Source organism: Poecilia formosa, unplaced genomic scaffold (genome assembly GCF_000485575.1).
Source record: "Poecilia formosa unplaced genomic scaffold, Poecilia_formosa-5.1.2 Scaffold79, whole genome shotgun sequence".
NCBI classification, from domain to species: Eukaryota; Metazoa; Chordata; class Actinopteri; order Cyprinodontiformes; family Poeciliidae; genus Poecilia; species Poecilia formosa.
The window spans coordinates 647,646-666,534 of NW_006800018.1; the positions used below are offsets into that span (position 1 = coordinate 647,646).

An 18,889-nucleotide genomic window follows, 5' to 3' on the forward strand; every position below is an offset into this window, starting at 1 on the left:
ATAAAGCCTTAGCGAAGAGGCAAAGTAAAACTGAGATTTCAGAATATGCAGAAAACTCAGTTGTGACAACAAAAGATCCAACAGATAGATTTAATGCCTTGTTACTGATTTGGCGTGGTCACACTCTGTCTGTGTGTCTGCCTGTGTGGCCAGATGGATTATCTTACACTCTGATTCATCTGGTTCATTGACAGACCAACAGTAGCGAGCCAAAGCCCTGTGTTATTTATTAAAGGGACGGATCCTTTTCCTTTCTTTGCTTAGGCAGCAAACAGAAAGAAAATGGAAGGCTGAGACGGTCTAATAGCCTAGATTTGGCTGTAAACCGATCAGAGGTTGTTCTTGTAATTGAGGTGTTTTAGCAATTTGGCTTGATTGGACCAATTTCCTCCCAGAGTGAATTAAGGCTGAAGTATTTTAACTAGATGGGTGACTCTTCATAAGAACGTCAAGAAAAACAACAAAAAAAACAAAAACACATTTTCAGCCATTTTAAACACCTTAGGTACATTAATAACTCGCAGACTACTGACGATCACTGTATCACTGGTAGGGTGCATTCAGTGGTCAGCACCCCACCGAATGCTAGCTCTGTATTATAGTTGTCTGAATGAACAGAAAATGCATCACTGTGGAAACCTTGTAGCTTCTAACAGCTTCCACACTGAAGAGTGTTGTCAGGATAACCTTTTAGCTCTTACTTTGTGATGCGTTCACTGGTCAGAAGAACAGATTTTCTATTTTCAGTCCATCCATTTCCCAATAGGGGCAAGTTAAGCCGAAAATCATCTGCTTTTGATTACCTGCTAATCTTTTGGATACCTCTGAATAGAACCCAACAGGACTTAGAATTAAAAAAGTCTTGATTCACAGAGACCCATCCCCAGAATACCTGAATAATGGCCCTGACTGCTCAGAGCTTCGGTGGCAGCACAAGAGGAATATTCGCAGTACTTAAACTGATGATTTGAATATTGGGACTGTTTTAGTTGTTCAGAAGCATGCGATTGTGTGTTACCTTACAATCAGTGTGCTGACACAGGCTTTGATTGACATGCTTTGAAATGGATACACGGAATGGCATAGGATTACATGTGAGAACAGATTACACGCTGAAAAGGTGAAGTAAGTTAAACAACTTACAGTAGAATTCAATTCATTCATCAAATACAGTTTGTTCTTGTTTACCAGCATGTGGCATGTTCTCAATACGTTCCTGGAAGTTTATTTAGATATCTAAACAAAGTATATTATTTATCAGCATTTATGAAAATATAAGCAAATTGCAATAAGTTCTAGAATATATTTCCCTCCATTTTTCTGGAAGATGTGTCATTTTATTCATGCCAATATTTTACAGGTCTGACTGTAATGGCTGATCCATTGATGTTATAAGTAGAGCAGCTTGACACAATAAGTTGATCTATGCTACATGTCACTGCCTGCATTTACGGTCAAACGCACAACCACAAAAAGATGTTAATCCGGTGTCCAGAAGATGTTGAGTTTTCCCACCATTCTTCCTGTGAGTTAGACTGCATAGAGCTGCTTTTATTGATTACCTGAATGATTTATCTGACCTTTACAGATGAGTGATCTGAACATGTGAAGTAACCTCCCCCGTCCCGCAGCACCCCTGTGTCTGCGTACGGGAAGGAAATATTAAACTGTGAAAGGTGCTAACTCCTTTCTGCTGGCACTCCTATCAGTGTAAGATAAACCAGGCAATCACTTATCGCCGGTGCTGACAGACAGTGGCTGTGACAGAGACAGTAAGGGGAGATGAGCTCTCTGTTCTCTGTGCATGAAGAGGAAAAGTGGACCAAAGAGCTATCACCGTCCAGCGACCCCTGACTCCCAGGCATGAAACACTTGTAAGCAGAGAGTGAGTCTTATTTCTTATTTGTTTACTTATCAGAATTTACATTGGCCAGTTTTTATTGTTTTATATTTAGTCTGAACTAGCAGTATTGAAGTTTGTGACAAACATCTGTCTCCATGACAACAAAAGAAAAAGAATATTTGATTTGTGTTTGATGTGTCTAGATGAGCAGTCTCAAATAACTCATAAAAAGAGCCAACTGATGAGTATTAATGTAATAACTAACTGTTAAGGCCACCATCTAAAAATGTACCGAGGTACTTGTACGTGACACAAAAGGAATAGATATCCTGCGGTATTTAGATGAATGCATCTATCAATAATGCATCCAACCCTTCCAGTACCGGATCTTATCAGCACGCACTTGTTCTCCATCAGAGCCCTACTGATTGCTGCTGGTCATCTCTGAGGACCAATCTGGTGTCATCTATCAAAACAAATCTGTTTTTTACCCCTGTAGGTCTAATAAAATACCAAGATCATCTGTGGAGTTTGAGAATAGCATTCTGATGGTAAAGATTACTGTAACATGATTAAGCCTGTGGTGAATAGATTTTCCTTGTTGTTCAGGTTTCATTTGATTACAAAAGTTTATATAAAATCAGCTTTTATAAGTTTTACATCATGTTATAATGTTACTCCCTCATCAAAAACATACTTGGAGTGTTGCCTTGATTCTTTCATGCATTTAGAGAAATCACTGAATCTCCATGGCAACCATTCAACTGTGCAAAATGCCTGGGTGAGCCGATCGCCGCCTCGGAGCTGCGGTTTCCAAGGTTCCGATTTTCCACATTATCGAGCGCCTCTCCCCAACGACTCCCCTACTCAGCTCCTTCAGACTAGCCAGCAGCAATTAGCAAACACCTGGTGGAACTGAGCATCTGCTGAGCTTATTATGTGAGCCACTTCTCAGTGCAACACTAGTATCAACATTGTTAAAGGGCTAAAAGAGGAGCCATGTTGTGAGGACGTCCTGAAGGCGGAGTTTCAGAAAGAGCCGGAGTTTTTAAAGAGAGGGCCAATAATCAAAGTGTTAAATTACCAAGTCAAATTTCTAAGTCATATTTGATATATATAGGATTTTTATAACAACTGAAGTTAACACAGTTACTTGATTATGCTTCACATACTGTATGTACTATGTGGCTGGCAAATATATAATACTTCCTCTTTAAAATTTGTTTGTGGTTTTTCACTAAACTGAAAAAAACAACAAACAAGTTGATTGTTTCAATATCAAACACATTAATAATACTTCAAATGAGTTTTGTACTTAATTATTTTTATTTTATCTGCTTTTTAAAACTATTTTTACTCTATGCCTATCTTAGGTTATGAGCTGTATTGTTTTCAAAGTGTAACTTTTATTGGGTTTTAATGGGGAACGACCCAACCCACTACAGTACAGCAGGTGTAAAATGGCCCTCTGCCTGAGGCCGTGGTAACCATAGCAGACATTGGAAAGTGAAATGCGATGCAGCAGGCCCTCTGGGCTGTGTTTCTGAATCACAACTCTATAATGAGCTAGCTGAGCTCGAGCTGCATCAAAGATGCAAAACCTAAGTATCTGTTTCAATGCACACTTTGGTCTGGTGGAATAAAGACTGCAGCTCTGCAGCAAAACTCTGGAATCTTTCAAGCGTTGTGTTTAATTAACATTTCCAGGATCCACCAGCCTTGCTCCATAATGTTCAGTCTGATTGTGTTTAGTGTAATGTTTGAACCATTCAGCATGTTCTATGCATTTAAAGAATGCTTTTGCCAGTCCCTTCACACATTTGTTTACCTAGTAAAAATCAATGTATTCATTAGCAATTTTTTTCTTAAGGTGAATTATGTCAATATTCAGCGTAGTAAGGTTGTGCAACATTAGGAAATAACACTATAGTGGTAATTTTATTAAGTAGTGCAATGATGTTATCAGGTGCAATAAGTCCATCTTTTCCCTGACTCGCTCTTTCTCAGCTGTCATTGTTGTGCATCAAATACTCTAAGCCGTAGCTTTGGACACTGAAAATGTTTTACTGTGATTTTCCTGAATACTGAATAGGGTTTGGCATTTATCATATTGTTTATCATTTAATGTGATTTAATGTGATATATTTCTTCTGTATTTATCATGTAACAGACGTTTAAAATGTGCATCATGAATTTTTGTTGTCAGCCGTGATTGTTCAGGCAAGCAGCTGGAAGTGAATAGATGAGCCTGGTGTGTTTGTCTTCAGCTGTGCTGTATGAACATGTAGTTAGAACTGCCTGTGATTTAGGTTAAATATTTACTTCCACAAACTTCTCACAATACTTTGTTACAATTTTGTCCCATTCTGCTGACAGGCCTAGTGTGACTGTGCCATGTTTGTAGTTAGCTTGCTCACACACACCTTTTCATCTCCACCCATAATTTTCCTATTGGGCTGAAATCAGGGCTTTGTAAACCTGATTTTAAAACTTTGACTTTTTTAAAACTAATCTGTTTGTAGAGTAATTGTCCAAATGGAAGACCCATTAGTGCCCAAGCTTTTCAGACTTTCAGCTACAGATCTGGTTTTATGGTTGTTAAAGAGTATCTCTTACCACGATGAACCAGACTTGTGGAAGACCTCTGACATGTTTGTTGAATTCTTTAGTTTTTTTTGTTGTTGTTGTTGTTGTTGTTTTTTTTTCTGGAACTTCACAAAAAGGTAGCATTATGTTTGAGATGTATCTGGTAATGTTCAAAACCACTTCCTTTCACTTTAAACCTCTGCTACGCTTGTTGATCTGTCACCGTGGGGCGATGGTGGTACAAGTTCGTCCGGTAATCGGTGGGTTGTTGGTTCGAGCTCCTGCTCCATCTGACTGTGTCGTTGTGCCATTGGGCAAGACACTTCACTCGCCTTGATGGTGGTCAGAGAGCCTGGTGGTGCAGGTGCACGGCAACTTCACTTCTGTCAGATTGCTCCAGGTGCAGCTGTGGCTACAATTAGCATGTGAATGACTGAGTGTAGTGTGAAGAGCTGTGGAGTCCTCTGGACTTGTTAAAGTACAACACAAGTACAGCACTGCCAAGTACTATTTACAATGACAGTAAAATACAAAGATGTTTGTAAGTATACAGAGACTAAATGGAATAAAGGGGGTGTTTGGACTTTTGCGAAGTCTTTTTTAGTTATTCTTCTTTAGTAGTTTTCCACAACCTTGCCAATCTAATCAACGATGGGTTAGTTACTGTGACCCATCGTTGCATTAACGACTGGTCAGTTAATGCAACAGATGTGCCTTCATAAGTCATAAATCACTCATGTTCATCTTTACTGTCACAAGCTTTAATTTTGTATTTTCTGTTGAAAAACAATCTAAAGGGCCCCTCTTATAAGTTGATCTGAGTCCTCACCATGTTTTTACTGAAGCTACTTATGCTCATAGTACCCCGAGAAACGCGTGTGTAGATAAGTGTATCTTATAACGGTTTCTTCTTTGTGAATCCAATGAATCTTTAAATAGTTATCATGGGGTGACGCTTTCAAACATTTAGTCTTTGTAATAATATTTACTGTACATATGTATTGTATCTCATGGCTGATGTGTGAATAAACTGTAGTTAAATTAAACTGAAACAAAAAAAGAAGAAGGATTGTGTTTAAATGTATCACACTGTGGTTTCAGACCTGCTCTCATGTTCTGAGATTTTCCTCTGCCTCTCTGATGCATGCTGCACTGCGGAGGCTTAAGCAGCTCAAGTCTTTGCTGTTCGGCTTTGAAAAACAGGTGCTGCATTTTTCTGTAACACATTTAACATACCTTACAGTCACCATCAGTGTGCCTAATAAACACACAGACAATCTCTGGCATTTCAATGGTAGCATACAAAAACTAGAAACAAACTTGCTCTTCAACACCACAATTCAATGGCAGATGACAGAGGGGATATTTTTTTCACTGTCAGACCTAGTCACAACAGGAAAATGTGACTATTATTGTGGTACAGGGGGAAGGAAACGGCCCTCTTGAAACAGCGTTATGGAGATTGTTGGCCAGACCAGTGGTTCAGCTGTCACTGCTGCTGGTCCCCAGGTGGTTTTTTTTTACAACCAGAGAAATTGTTCGCAGCCCACTGATGAACTGGAAATGTCAAAGACACAGATATAAAGTAGGAATGCACCAATAAATTGGCCCAGATTTTTTTAATTTTGGGAGAATGGTGATAAGCCGATACTTATTGAAGCCGATATCATCCACCGATTTAGCTTTGTCTGCAAAGGTCTAAAAATCAACCACTGTTCTCTGTTGCGGTTTGACTGACAGTTCTGCCCACCAGGTCATGTTTGCACGCTTGCAGTTAACAATAGTCACCTCACCTTTGCCATCTCAGCAAGAAAGTCGACAAAAAATTTGGTACAGGGTGGCCCACAAAAAAGTAGCCCGCGTTACTATAGTGTTACTGCCGGCCTTCCGTAAAGAAAGAAAGAACTTGAAATGCCAAAATCTTTACTCACTCTTTACAGAAAGCGCTGGAAATGATCCCCGTGTGCTTCAATGCACTTTGAAAAGTGTACGAAAAAGTAAAAAAAAAAAAAAAGTAAAAAGAAAAGTAGGGCCACCCTGTATCAGCCAAAACTAGAATCGGCAAGTCAGTTTTCTTAAAGATTGGTAATCAGCCAGAAAACTGCAATTGGTGCACCGTAATATAAACTTATTAAAGTCTAAAGATATGTGTTTGAAATGCTGCATAATGCATCCTGATTGTTGTAGGTGACACGTCTGTGCCCTTATTTCTTTTGCACCTGGTTCCTAACCTGGCTGACCTCTAGTTCTCCTCGCTGACTACAGTGAATCAACATGAGTGTGTCTTTTGATTGCTTTTTCTGACACATTTCTGTTGAGTCCCAAAGAGACATAATGGATGTTTTTGCAGAATTAGTCTCTCTGCCTGTTTAATCACCAACCACTCCAGCTTTACCTCCCACTGGTTAACAGGGGGTGAAATTTCTTCTGCTCTTCTTTTTGAAATGAGACTCATCGTTTTCCAAGGTTTTTCTTTGTTGTTAATTTATAACCATATTCGTAATAGACTGTTTATTAAGTGTTATTTTTGATTCTAGGTTCAATTTAATCATAATCAGATTTGATAAAAAAAATTATCCACTTGTCCAATCCTGACCTGGAACTCATTTACTTTTTACCTGGATCAGACGGTTAAGCTGAATAAATACAACATAGATGACATTTTCTTACACTTTATAGAACGCCGTCAACATTTGGACCTTGGCCGATCCAAAAGGGAAAAAAGTACCTGAATCTCACATTTCACTAAACCTTAAAGTTTATTCAGTCTTCAGTTGTGCTGATAAACTGTTGAGCTCTTTTGTCATGTCTCTGTTTCTCTAGGACCAACCCAGCTGCTCCCCCCCTCAGTGAACTCTGACCCCCCAGGTGCCATCTGACTCAGGGATACGATGGGACTCCTCTCCTTTCACCACGGCGCACTCTTCTTCGTCTTCTTTTTCCTCCTCCTCCTCCTGTGCCACCCCTGCATTTCCATCAGGCCTCAAGTCCTGGAGCGAGCGTCTTCGCCTGAACAACCTGAGTCCTCTGACAACTCCACAGAGTCTGAAAAGAGGACATGTACAGGTGTCGTGGTGTGTAAACCCGGCATCCTGCTGCCAGTCTGGGAGCCTCTCAACCCTCCAGTTGGGGAACAAGCAGGAAGGGCGATTGTGTACTTCCTCTCTCTCATGTACATATTCCTTGGAGTATCCATCATTGCAGACCGCTTCATGGCATCCATAGAAGTCATTACATCTCAGGTATCATCATTCTCTTTAATATTTAGAACCTGTTAAACTCAGACTCATTATGCACAGCGTCCAGTTTGTGCTCTGTGATTGTGTCTATGACTCACCAGATTTCTCTGGGTTTCATGTGAATATTATATCCTGGAACGACCAAATCAGGAGAAGGAGGTGACCATTACCAAACCTGATGGGGAAACCACGGTGAAAACCGTGCGGGTCTGGAATGAAACCGTGTCCAACCTGACACTCATGGCCCTGGGCTCCTCTGCACCAGAGATCCTGCTCTCTGTTATTGAGGTACTCTCTTCCATCTGCTATAAACACAAGCAAAAACCACTGCCTGTGAAAGTGCAAAAAGAGTTTAAATTTTTTTTTCTCTAGTTATTTAAACAAATATGTAGATAAATTGGATTTTAAAAAGTTGACTCTTATGATGACCTACTTTTTGAAATTCATTGTAAAACATTAAAAGATATTTGCACCAACTGTAAAGGTTCAGAAAGTGCAACGTTCTGCTCTTGTTTCCCTTGTACAGGTGTGTGGACACAACTTCAATGCCGGGGAGCTCGGCCCAGGCACCATAGTGGGCAGTGCGGCCTTTAACATGCTTGTGATAATTGGTCTGTGTGTGTCAGTAATTCCAGATGGACAGTCTCGCAAGATCAAACACCTGCGAGTGTTTTTTATCACAGCTTTCTGGAGCATCTTTGCATACATTTGGCTCTACCTCATTCTGGCCGTCATCTCCCCAGGGATTGTTGAGGTAGGTCTCCACTCTACCCGTTATCCTCAACTGCAATCCAGATTCAGCAGTCAGGACCAAATAACTTCTCAAACGCAGTCTCAAAATATCCAATAAAGACATTTTACTCACTAAAAGTAAAAGATTTTATAAAGTAATTTTTTTTGTACATCTGATCGACTTTGATCGTCTGACTACTTGGGAGCACTTTTAAAGCAAGTGAAATTTTATTCATAGGTAGTCAGTTGATCCTGTCGCTTACAATAAAAACCCAGGACAGTGACATCAAAATTGTGATATTGTGTCTCGATGCAGCAGAACATCAGGACAGAACAGAATCACATCAAAAGCAACACACCTAATTATAAAACATTACAGGATTTGATATAAATGATTCATTTCCTTATGCTTAAATTTTTGTAACATATATTTTTCAAACACAAACATGAAAAAAGAGAACTCCAATTTAAAAAAAAATTAGTTCAATGTAATTGAATTAAGTTTATTTTATTTTGTTTAACGTAGCATCTTAATAAACTTAATATATTTAGTTGGATACATCTAATTTGGTTACTAACAAATTAACTAATTATTTTTAAGTTGGATCGGCTGATTTCTTTTTTGAGTGACAATCAATAATCAATAACTAACTTCCTGTTTTCAATTCAGTATAATATTGAACACCGGGAACTAACATATTTTATTGGTTGTCAAAGTAAAATTTTTGTACATCTCATACAAACAAGTAAAAGATAAAATAAACCTGGATATCATTTGAAAGAATATTGAAAATAAATAGCAGTAGAAGAGAGCCATTGTCTTTTGGTGTGAGAATATATCAAATTTAAAATCTCTGCTTAAAAAACTAAAAAAGGGGATGCATTAAGGTCATAACTGTAAATGTGAGCAATGACCACTAACTTATACACAAAATGTCATTATATGAACAAATTAAATAATTGTAGTTATCACAGGAGTTGAGTTAGATTTTTCTTTGTAAATAGTCCACCCTGTCGATCCCCAGTTAAACATTATGTGACTTCACATAAGGAACAAGTACGATACATTTACAGCATAGATAACCTAATCTTGTCTGTGTCTCCAGGTTTGGGAAGCTGTAGTAACACTGCTATATTTTCCCGTCTGTGTGATGTTGGCTTGGATCGCTGACCGCCGCCTGCTCTTTTACAAATACATGCATAAGAGATACCGTGCCAACAAGAGGCATGGGATTGTGGTGGAAATGGAGGGGGACGATTCCCCCAAAGGCATTGATGTCATCATGGACGGAAAGCTGTCAGACGGCAGTCCAGGGCCTGGAAACTCCTCTAGTGTGACGGTGTCCGTGCAGACAGGCAGTGAGCTGGACCAGAACAAAGATGAGGTAAGACATGTAGATCATGGAAAGAGGCAGGATTGAAACTGGGATGGTGTTATGTCTCAGTAAATGCTAGTTTGCTCTGTTTGTTGTAGCTAGAGCCATGAGAAAAATGTAAAAGACAGCTTATTAACTCTTTCATGCATAGCGGTCACTACAGTGGACAGCTGTCTAAAAGCCATGTTCCTGTGCTTCTTGTGGATTTTTATGTTTTAAATGACCACTGACGTGGACACTAATGCATCATAAAATACACAATCAACTACTGGCCATCAGCTGCAAATGCAAGAAATTATCTTTGTTAAATCCAATATGGCCGACAGACAAAAAAGCATGGCAACCGACCCGGTCCCTCCTTCTACTGTAGACGACTCTTGCAGGTAAAAAAAAATATTGTGACATCAGATAACCACTAAAGAACAATACTACTGATGTATTTTTCAAATAACAACTTTGTATTTGGAGAAAATTACAATTGAACACCTAAAGAAAAGAAAAGAAATATCTTTTTTTACAAAAAAAAGTTTCCTACTTTATTTTATTCCTTAAGAAAATTAAAAAAATGAGAAAACGTCTGACACACAGGATCATAATTCATGCATGAAAGGGTTAACATGTAAAATATGAGAGACATATGTCTGCCATCAAAGTTAGCTTGATGATCTGAAATCTAAAACGCGACAGAAAAGTATAAGCACACCAAAAAACAAAAAAACAAATCAACAAGGAGGCCAATACTTTAGCACAGCATTGTAAATCTTCTCATTTTGCTCTTATACAACCATGTGGGTGGTAATATTACTAGAAGGTTATAGTAGAGCTTCAAGTACAGTTATTAAAGTCTTTCTGCTTGACTCCAGGAAGCTCCCAGATCTCTTCTGCTACAGTTTTTCACTTACAGCCTGTTTCCTCCCTTGGACAGGTAGTCCGCATCTTGAAAGATCTGAAGGAGAAGCATCCAGATAAAGACCTGGACCAGCTGATCGAGATGGCCAACTACTCTGCCCTGGTCCACCAGAAGAAGAGTCGTGCCTTTTATCGTGTCCAAGCAACACGGAGGATGATCGGTGCTGGAAACATCTTAAAGAAGCACGCAGCAGATCAAAAGCGGCGCGCACCGGGACAGGATGCGGACAAGGCGACGTGCTCGCATATCTGTTTTGAAAGCGTCCAGTACCAATGCACGGAGAACTGCGGCTCTGTGACCCTGTGGGTGGTCCTCGATGGAGGCACAGGCCAAAACACCTTCTACGTGGACTACTGTACAGAAAACGGATCTGCCAACGCTGGATCAGACTATGAGTTTAACAAGGGAACTCTGACATTCAAACCAGGGGAAACCCGAAAAGAGATCAAGGTGAAAAGATGTCTTAAGTTATTCTTGTATTTCCTGCTTCTCCACTGAAACTTTTTAAACCATTAGTCAAAGTCTTAGACTTAAACTCAGTCGGCCTGCAGATGTGTTTGTGTTTAAATCATCACTTGGCGTCTAGAGGGAAACGTAACGGATCGACGCTGCTTTCTCTGCAGGTGGGGATTTTGGATGATGAAATCTTTGAAGAGGATGAACATTTCTTTGTGCGTCTTCAGAATCTGAGGTTAGAGGAGGGAGGGAGCGAAGGGACTGGTTCTCCGCCCAAGGCCAGACTGGTGGAACCTCTGCTGGCCACAGTCACTATACTGGACGATGACCATGCTGGGATCTTTACCTTTGGGCAGCAGGTGCTGCGAGTGAGCGAGAGCACCGGCGTTCTGACGGTGACCGTGTTGAGGAACTCGGGCTCCAGGGGCACAGTAGCTGTGCCGTACCATACTGAGGATGGTAGTGCCAAGGCTGGAGTGGACTATGAGGAGGCCAGAGGGGAGGTGGAATTCACCAATGAACAGACAAGGTGAGGCGCAGTATGTGGACAGGGCTGAGCAGCGCCACACGAGATTGTGATTGACAGCATTAAGGGTAAAACTTTATTTGAAGAAGTGTTCATAAGACTGACATGACACCTGTTATGAACATGAAGAAGTCTTTAAGAATGTTAATGACTGTTGTCATTCAGTAAATAATTACACTTTAATGCAAAGTTGTGCTAAAAGTTGCATTAAAAGGCCATTAAAAGAGCCAAAGTTGCTTTATTTAGTAGATGGTGACACTTTAGTGCAAAGTTGGCACTTTTAATTGAGTTTTAGTGCAACTTTTAAAGCAACTTTGCATTAAAAGTGTAATTATTTACTGAATGACAACAGTCATTAACATTCTTAAAGACTTCTTCATGTTCATGACGGCTATGTTATGCCATTTAAGACGGTGTTGTGTCAGTCTTATGCACACCCTATCAAATAAAGTGTTACCACACTAAGACCCTCCTCCTGGCTCTGATTGGTTGTTTGCAGTTAGCCCTGGGAGCACAGATAAACCAGCCAGTTATCTGCTGTAGTTCTGTCATATTTATTTATTTAAAGAAGAGTCACATATTCCTGTCTTCTTTAACTGGCACTTATATTTACACATTTATTTGGTTATTCAACTTATCTTTTAGAAAATATTTAGTGTTGCTGGGCTGTTAACACTGTTTATGTCTTATAATTCATATAAAATAGTTTCCCTTTTGTCCTACATAACGCACAGACTGAGCACGTTTGGATCTCCGTTTGAATCTGAACTGGTTTGGGCTCAGAGGAAAGGGACATTAGAGCCTTTCTGAAAGGAGGCTGTGGGTCATCAGCCTTCACTGTAGGAGGTCCTATTAGACAGAATTACCCGATGACTTGACACCTACGGATAATCCTGACTCTGATTAGTTGGGGGAAACTTCAGTCGCCGCATGTAAACTGACAGATCTTTTTCACATTAAATTTTTAGGCTGTATAAGCTGTGTTTGTACATGGATAAACTGAACACATAGTAAAGGACGTCTTTGTTACATCTACAGGTTGATTCTTTAAAGAGAAAGTATGGTAGTGTGGGCTCGTATTTGGAACAAAACTGTTTTTATATTCTTTGTTCACGTTTCTGACACGTACTGCTTGTCGTGTTCACACTAGTATTTAATTAGCTTTTTAATGAAAGAAATATCTGTGTGTTCTTGAACATTTCTAGTCAGACATTACAGATATGCATTTTAAATGTGGAGGAGTACGAAAAGCAGGAAAACTTCTTCGTCGTGCTTGAAGACCCCAAGTGGCTGAAGAGAGGAATTTCTGGTGAGTCTACAAGCAGTTTCACTTTCATACGTGTCACCTGTGATTTTCTACCTGTGGCCTTTAAGTGGTTTTAAAACCTGTGAAGCAGACAGACAGGCGGGTTTTTCTTTTTACACAAAAGGTGTAAGTAGACTGACGCAGCACCAAGATCACTGCTCAGCTGTGCGTTTGTGGAGCTGCCTGCGCACGTCAGAGCCAGTAACTTAATATCACTCTGTTTCAGTGTAACATGTGCTGCAGCGTTTTTGAAAGTAGTGACTGTTTCTGTAACCTCACTATTGGATGCTGGAGGAACTGTGAGGGAAAAATATAGTCATTTTGTAGTAGAGTAGCAGTAAAGTTGGAACTGTTAGGATTGAGCATCCAAAACAATATGTATATATATAGATTTTTTTATTTTTTTTATTTCAATGTCTAGTATGTATTGAGTAATTGTTTGTTTCTTTCATAGCTCTGCTACTGAACCAGGGTAAGATTTTGGGGGACAAGTTGATGTGGGTGTTAAAGGGAGCCTTTGCAGCTTTTAAAAAGTATTATAATGTCAAACTGTGATGGTCACAGATAGAGCAGTTTGCTCTTTAACTATCAACAACGTTACATTCCAGTTCCGTTTAATTATGTAGCGCCAATTCACAACAATATCGCCTCTAATTTCAATTCAGTCACACATGCATTCCAGTTAATTCTAATGATCAAACAGTACAGTAATCTCAGTTCATTGTTTAAAGTAGCTTGAAAAGTTTCTACCTAAGGAACCCCAGCAGATTGCATCTAGCCATCGACTCGAACACGGTTCTACTTGAAAATTAAACAAACTGGAAATTGTTGCTGTTGTTGTTTTTGATAGACCTGTCATCTCGGCAAGAACATTTTTAAGGAACCTCAAAAAAGGCGGTTCTTGTTGGTGGCCAGGTTTTAAAGTGCTTGTGTCCACTAAACAGTCCTTTCATCTCAGGCGGTTCAATTACCTCTGAAAATCACGAGCAAAGTTTATAATAAAAATTCTGTCAAACAAGATGCCTCTCCCAATCCTTCCAACATTAACCTAGAAATCCAGTTAATGCTGCAAAGGCGCCTTTCAGTGTTACGCATCTGAGTGTGTGCAAGTACGTGGGATTGTTTTTGTTTGCTGTGTTCCTCAGGCTTCAGCACAAAGAGGTTTAACGTGCATTTGTTTTATTAATGAAATAGTAGATTAACGTCTGTACCCTCTAAAAGGTAACCCAACTCCTGAGGAGGAAGAGGCCAGGAGGATTTCTGAGATGGGCAAACCTATTCTAGGAGAGCACAGCAGACTAGAAGTCATCATACAAGAAGCCTGTGATTTTAAGGTGTGCACCTCGTAGAAAAAGATTATTCTCCTCCAGATTTAACTACATAGATATATAACATATTTTAAGATGTCTTGGGGCAATATTCTGACATGTACTCAACAAAATACCCAAGTGAAGCTTAATGTCTTGTAGGACAGCCTGTCTTGCTTCATTAACAATGTGATTCTCTCCATATGCATCAGACTCCCAATGGAGTCATAGACCAGGTACAGTTCCTACAGTTTGTGTTGCCAGAATAAATTTATGCTTTTATCTAAAGTGCCTTGCAAAAGTATTCATATTATGAGCGTAATTTAATCTCTGAATATGTAAAGTTTGAAAACTATGAATCAGTTTTATTTTTCTTCACAACACCACATTACTTTTTGTCACAAAAAATCCAAATGAAGTGTATTGAACAATACTGTGGCAACATGTGAACAGGTTCACTTACTACTTTTGCAAGGCTGCTGTATTCTGTTTCATTGAGATTGCACAGTACGTTGCTGCTGTGTGCTGCGTGCTGCGTGCGCTTTAGAGCATAAATTGAGCAGATTTATTAATGTTTGCTCAGCTTTTTATGTTAACTGTATAACTAGTAGGCCCAAAAGGATGAAATGGAGGCTCATCTGTTGCTTTCACCTCAGTGTGAGTTATGATTAATATTTCCTAACCCGTTTCCTTTCTGGTGCCAGAACACTGTGGATCAACTCCTCCAGGACACAAATCTAGCAGAAGTGATTGGGACTCACTCATGGAAAGAGCAGTTCATTGAAGCAGTCACAGTGAGCGCAGGTCAGTGAGGTTTGAACTTAAAGTGTTTTGTGTTTTGTGTATGTATCGGTTATATTTAACCGATACATCCATGCACATTTGAATAGAGGAAAACAGTAAAATATTTAGTGTTTTCCTCACTAAATGTTTCACTGTTTGTGTCCAGGACATCTGCTAACTGGTGTTGAAATTCTGTTTAACTTTAGTATCCTGACAGAAAATGTGAACTATCACCTACTGAATGATGTTCATAAAAAAAATCACAAATTAAAATACTAGGTTTTTATAATGTGACAAAATTGTGGATAATTGAAACAAAAGGTGCTTCAAAACGGTATTAAGTTTCAGGATGTGTTTACTTGTGCAACTTGTCTTTTACAAATTCTTATTTTCCTTCTAATGGATTGATTTTTTTAGTCGACTTTCAAAGCATAAACGTGTGGGAAACATTTTGAAATATGTATCCATGATTCATACATTTAGTAGAGGAGACTTGGACTTTATCAATACATCAGACCACAACTACTACTACTTTCTGTTTTAGTAAGGGTTAATTTGCTCCCAGCTTCATCATTGTGTCTTCTTTAAACAGGTGATGATGACGAGGAGGGACAGGAGCAAAGAACGCCCAACTGCTTCGACTATTTTATGCACATACTTTGCGTTTTCTGGAAAATCTTATTTGCTTTTGTCCCGCCCACCGAGTACTGGAACGGCTGGGCGTGCTTCATTGTGTCCATCTCTGTCATCGGCCTCCTAACCGCCATCATCGGAGACCTGGCGTCGCATTTTGGCTGCACTGTTGGCCTCAGAGACACTGTGACTGCCGTGGTCTTTGTGGCGCTGGGGACTTCACTTCCTGGTACATTCACTCTCATTCTGGCAAACTTTACTTGACCTGATAGTCCAGCATTTCTGAAGTGAGGTTCTGTTGAAAGGTTACAAGCCACAGTTACAGAAAGGAGGAGCAATAATAATAATAATAATAACAATAATAATAATAATAATAAATACCCCAATCAAATCAACAAAAATAAGAACAAAAGTCTACTTGGAAATAATTGTAATATTTTGAACAATCTTTTATGCCTGTTCTTAATTGTTTTCCACTTGAAAAGCAAAAAAACAACCAAATTAACTAATTTTAAATAATACTTCTCTATGTTTTTCATCCTTTCAGACACCTTTGCCAGTAAAGTGGCCGCCACTCAGGACCAGTATGCAGATGCATCCGTGGGGAACGTGACGGGAAGCAACGCAGTCAACGTGTTTCTGGGCATTGGCCTGGCCTGGTCCGTGGCTGCGGTGTACTGGGAAGTGAAAGGGAAGGTCTTCCGCGTCGACCCTGGTTCCCTGGCCTTCTCGGTCACACTCTTCACTATTTTTGCGTTCTTCAGCATGGGCGTGCTGATGCTACGCAGGAGGCCGTCCATAGGAGGCGAACTCGGCGGTCCGAGGATTCCCAAGGCCCTCACCTCGCTGCTCTTCTTCGGACTCTGGTTCCTGTACATCCTCTTCTCCAGCCTGGAGGCCTATTGCCATATACAAGGATTCTAAGAGAGTCATAAGGTCACACTTACAGACACAGAACTGTGACAGTAACTACCAATAGGAATCCATCACCCTCACCGTTTGACTCCTGCTGCCATGGTTCAAAACATATACACAACGTGTGACTGTTCTAGTCAGTAGGACTCTGTGTCACAATACAAATTCATTTATTTTAAATATATTAGATTATAGTTAACTGCACTATACATGAAGGGTATAGGCAGACAAATATCTCTGATCATTAAAATATTTCTGATCATTAAAACATTTCTGATCATTAAAATAATGCTGATAATTCACATCCAGACTTAAAGTTGGGGATTGTCTCCACTCACACGGACAAAGCCAAGGACTCTGGTAAAGTGTAAAATGTGGTTTGCACAGAGCATGAATTCAGTGCAGGTGAGATTATTTACGTTGTATCCAAACAATGAGCATTGTTTCAAGGCACTTTACAAGATAAACATCCAATTTATATACAGAAATATACGGAAGCCCTGAAAGGCAATCGGAAAGAAATTGTTTTTTCGAAGATCCATTTTCTAAGTCTGACCAAATTTTATTTTTCTCTTGACTTTAAAAGTCAAGTGGAAGTGAAAAAGTTTTTTGGGGGAAGAGAGGTTCGCATGGAATATTTATGTGCAGTCAATACAATCAAATCATGTAGACAGGGACAAATTTAATTACAAATATTCTTATGCACGATAGAAACCAATGACTTTGTAAGAGAAACTTTCGTAGCTAATGATAATCAAAGAGAAGTGGCTTGATTAAAAGTCCAAGGCTTTTGCCAAAAGAAAACATCCTAACTGATCCATGATGGGAATCTAATCACGACCGATCAGTAGTACTTGTGTTTTGAAACATTCCTAATGACTCTGTGGGGAAATAGCTGAGAACAGACATAGCACAGGAAAATCGGGTTTGAACCATTAAACTCACTCATTTCATGCAGATGGCAGCCTGTTTGGAAGAGTTTATCACTCTGAACGGATCCTTATTAAGAACTGGATCTTTGAGGGATACATTTCCACAACATGTATTTCACTGGATTCAATCAGGGGCTACAAGAAAGTAAACAACTACAGGTAAAGTTAAAAGATGTGAAGTTCATCACTTTCTCAGGCTGCAAGACTCTAACGCTGCTCACAACCATTAATAAGCTACTTGGTTCATACATGCAACTGTATTTCATTTCACAGTCAGGGTGGGAACACAAGTACCTGTAGAAATGGCAAAAAGAAAATACACCCTCTAAAGTCTATGGCTTTCCACTCCAAAAACACTGGACAGTCCAGTGTTTTGTTTTCTAATTCACTTTATTTGCTACACATTGCATCAATTATACATTAAAAGCCTATAAATGATAGAGGGTGTACTTTTTTAATTATGATTGTAAACTCAGACATCTGCATTCACTCATCATGTATGTCATATTAATACTGAGCTTTAAAGTATGTATTTGAACTATTTTTTTTTTCAAGGGTGGAATAATTCTACAAAAGAAATTAAACAATAAAAAAGGACTGGGTGCCCAAGTTTTAATTGATTGTGGATTTTTCTTAAACCACACAGGCCATGAATATGAAAACAAGCTCAAATATATCCATACACCCTAAGTAATATATGGATGAATGTCCCAGTCTTGGTGACCCTCAGCCTGAATTATTTCCTTCATCTGACGACAACAGTTTGACCAACCCTTCGCTCAACCATACAAATAAAAAAAATGTGCAGAATATTTAAAAGCTGGGTGAAGACAAGAAAAACAAATGCATGTAAATTAATTTACAATTTCAGAACTATAAAATAAATGTTGACCCAGAGCAGAATAATAATGATTTATATGATTTATACATGTAAAAGTCTGACTGTCACTACATATCCACTGATCTGATTTATATCCACTGATTTATAAACACTTATTAAAACTAAGATGGAAATAAAAAGTTAATTTATTCTGAAATTATTTCATGGTTGTTCTCAAATCATCTTTGTCCGCAGCAATGATATTTTTAATTGTTTTGATAATCATAGGTTATTTACCCATAATATGTTTTATATTTAGCAACTTATTTGCCCTTCAACTCTCCATTTATTGGTAGCAACTGATTCAATGAAATGTCTATAATATGACTGCAGAGATACAGATGTCTGCTGACCAAGCAGCAAATGAGCTGGAATCTGGCGCCATCTTGTGTAAATTACAAGCAACTGCAACAGATAGATAGATAGATAGATAGATAGATAGATAGATAGATAGATAGATAGATA

The 18,889-nt window shown here is 39.1% G+C and overlaps 1 protein-coding gene across 4 annotated transcripts in view; it reads left to right on the plus strand.

Moving 5' to 3' along the window:
- Positions 1-18,883, plus strand: part of slc8a2a (solute carrier family 8 member 2a) — a 25,831-nt gene extending 6,948 nt beyond the window's left edge. The window contains exons 2-14 of one of the 4 annotated variants that reach the window (XM_016673603.1): positions 7,253-7,671; positions 7,819-7,956; positions 8,195-8,422; positions 9,507-9,785; positions 10,702-11,136; positions 11,310-11,671; positions 12,874-12,977; positions 13,429-13,446; positions 14,196-14,308; positions 14,494-14,517; positions 14,986-15,085; positions 15,657-15,926; positions 16,245-18,883. In XM_016673603.1, coding sequence (XP_016529089.1) covers positions 7,321-7,671; positions 7,819-7,956; positions 8,195-8,422; positions 9,507-9,785; positions 10,702-11,136; positions 11,310-11,671; positions 12,874-12,977; positions 13,429-13,446; positions 14,196-14,308; positions 14,494-14,517; positions 14,986-15,085; positions 15,657-15,926; positions 16,245-16,621 — 2,799 coding nt within the window. In that variant the 5' untranslated portion in view covers positions 7,253-7,320 and the 3' untranslated portion in view covers positions 16,622-18,883. The remainder of the gene's footprint in view (positions 1-7,252; positions 7,672-7,818; positions 7,957-8,194; positions 8,423-9,506; positions 9,786-10,701; positions 11,137-11,309; positions 11,672-12,873; positions 12,978-13,428; positions 13,447-14,195; positions 14,309-14,493; positions 14,518-14,985; positions 15,086-15,656; positions 15,927-16,244) is intronic. The other 3 variants (XM_007556455.2, XM_016673604.1, XM_007556456.2) reach the window with 3 other exon arrangements.
- The last annotated feature ends 6 nt before the right edge of the window (positions 18,884-18,889 follow it).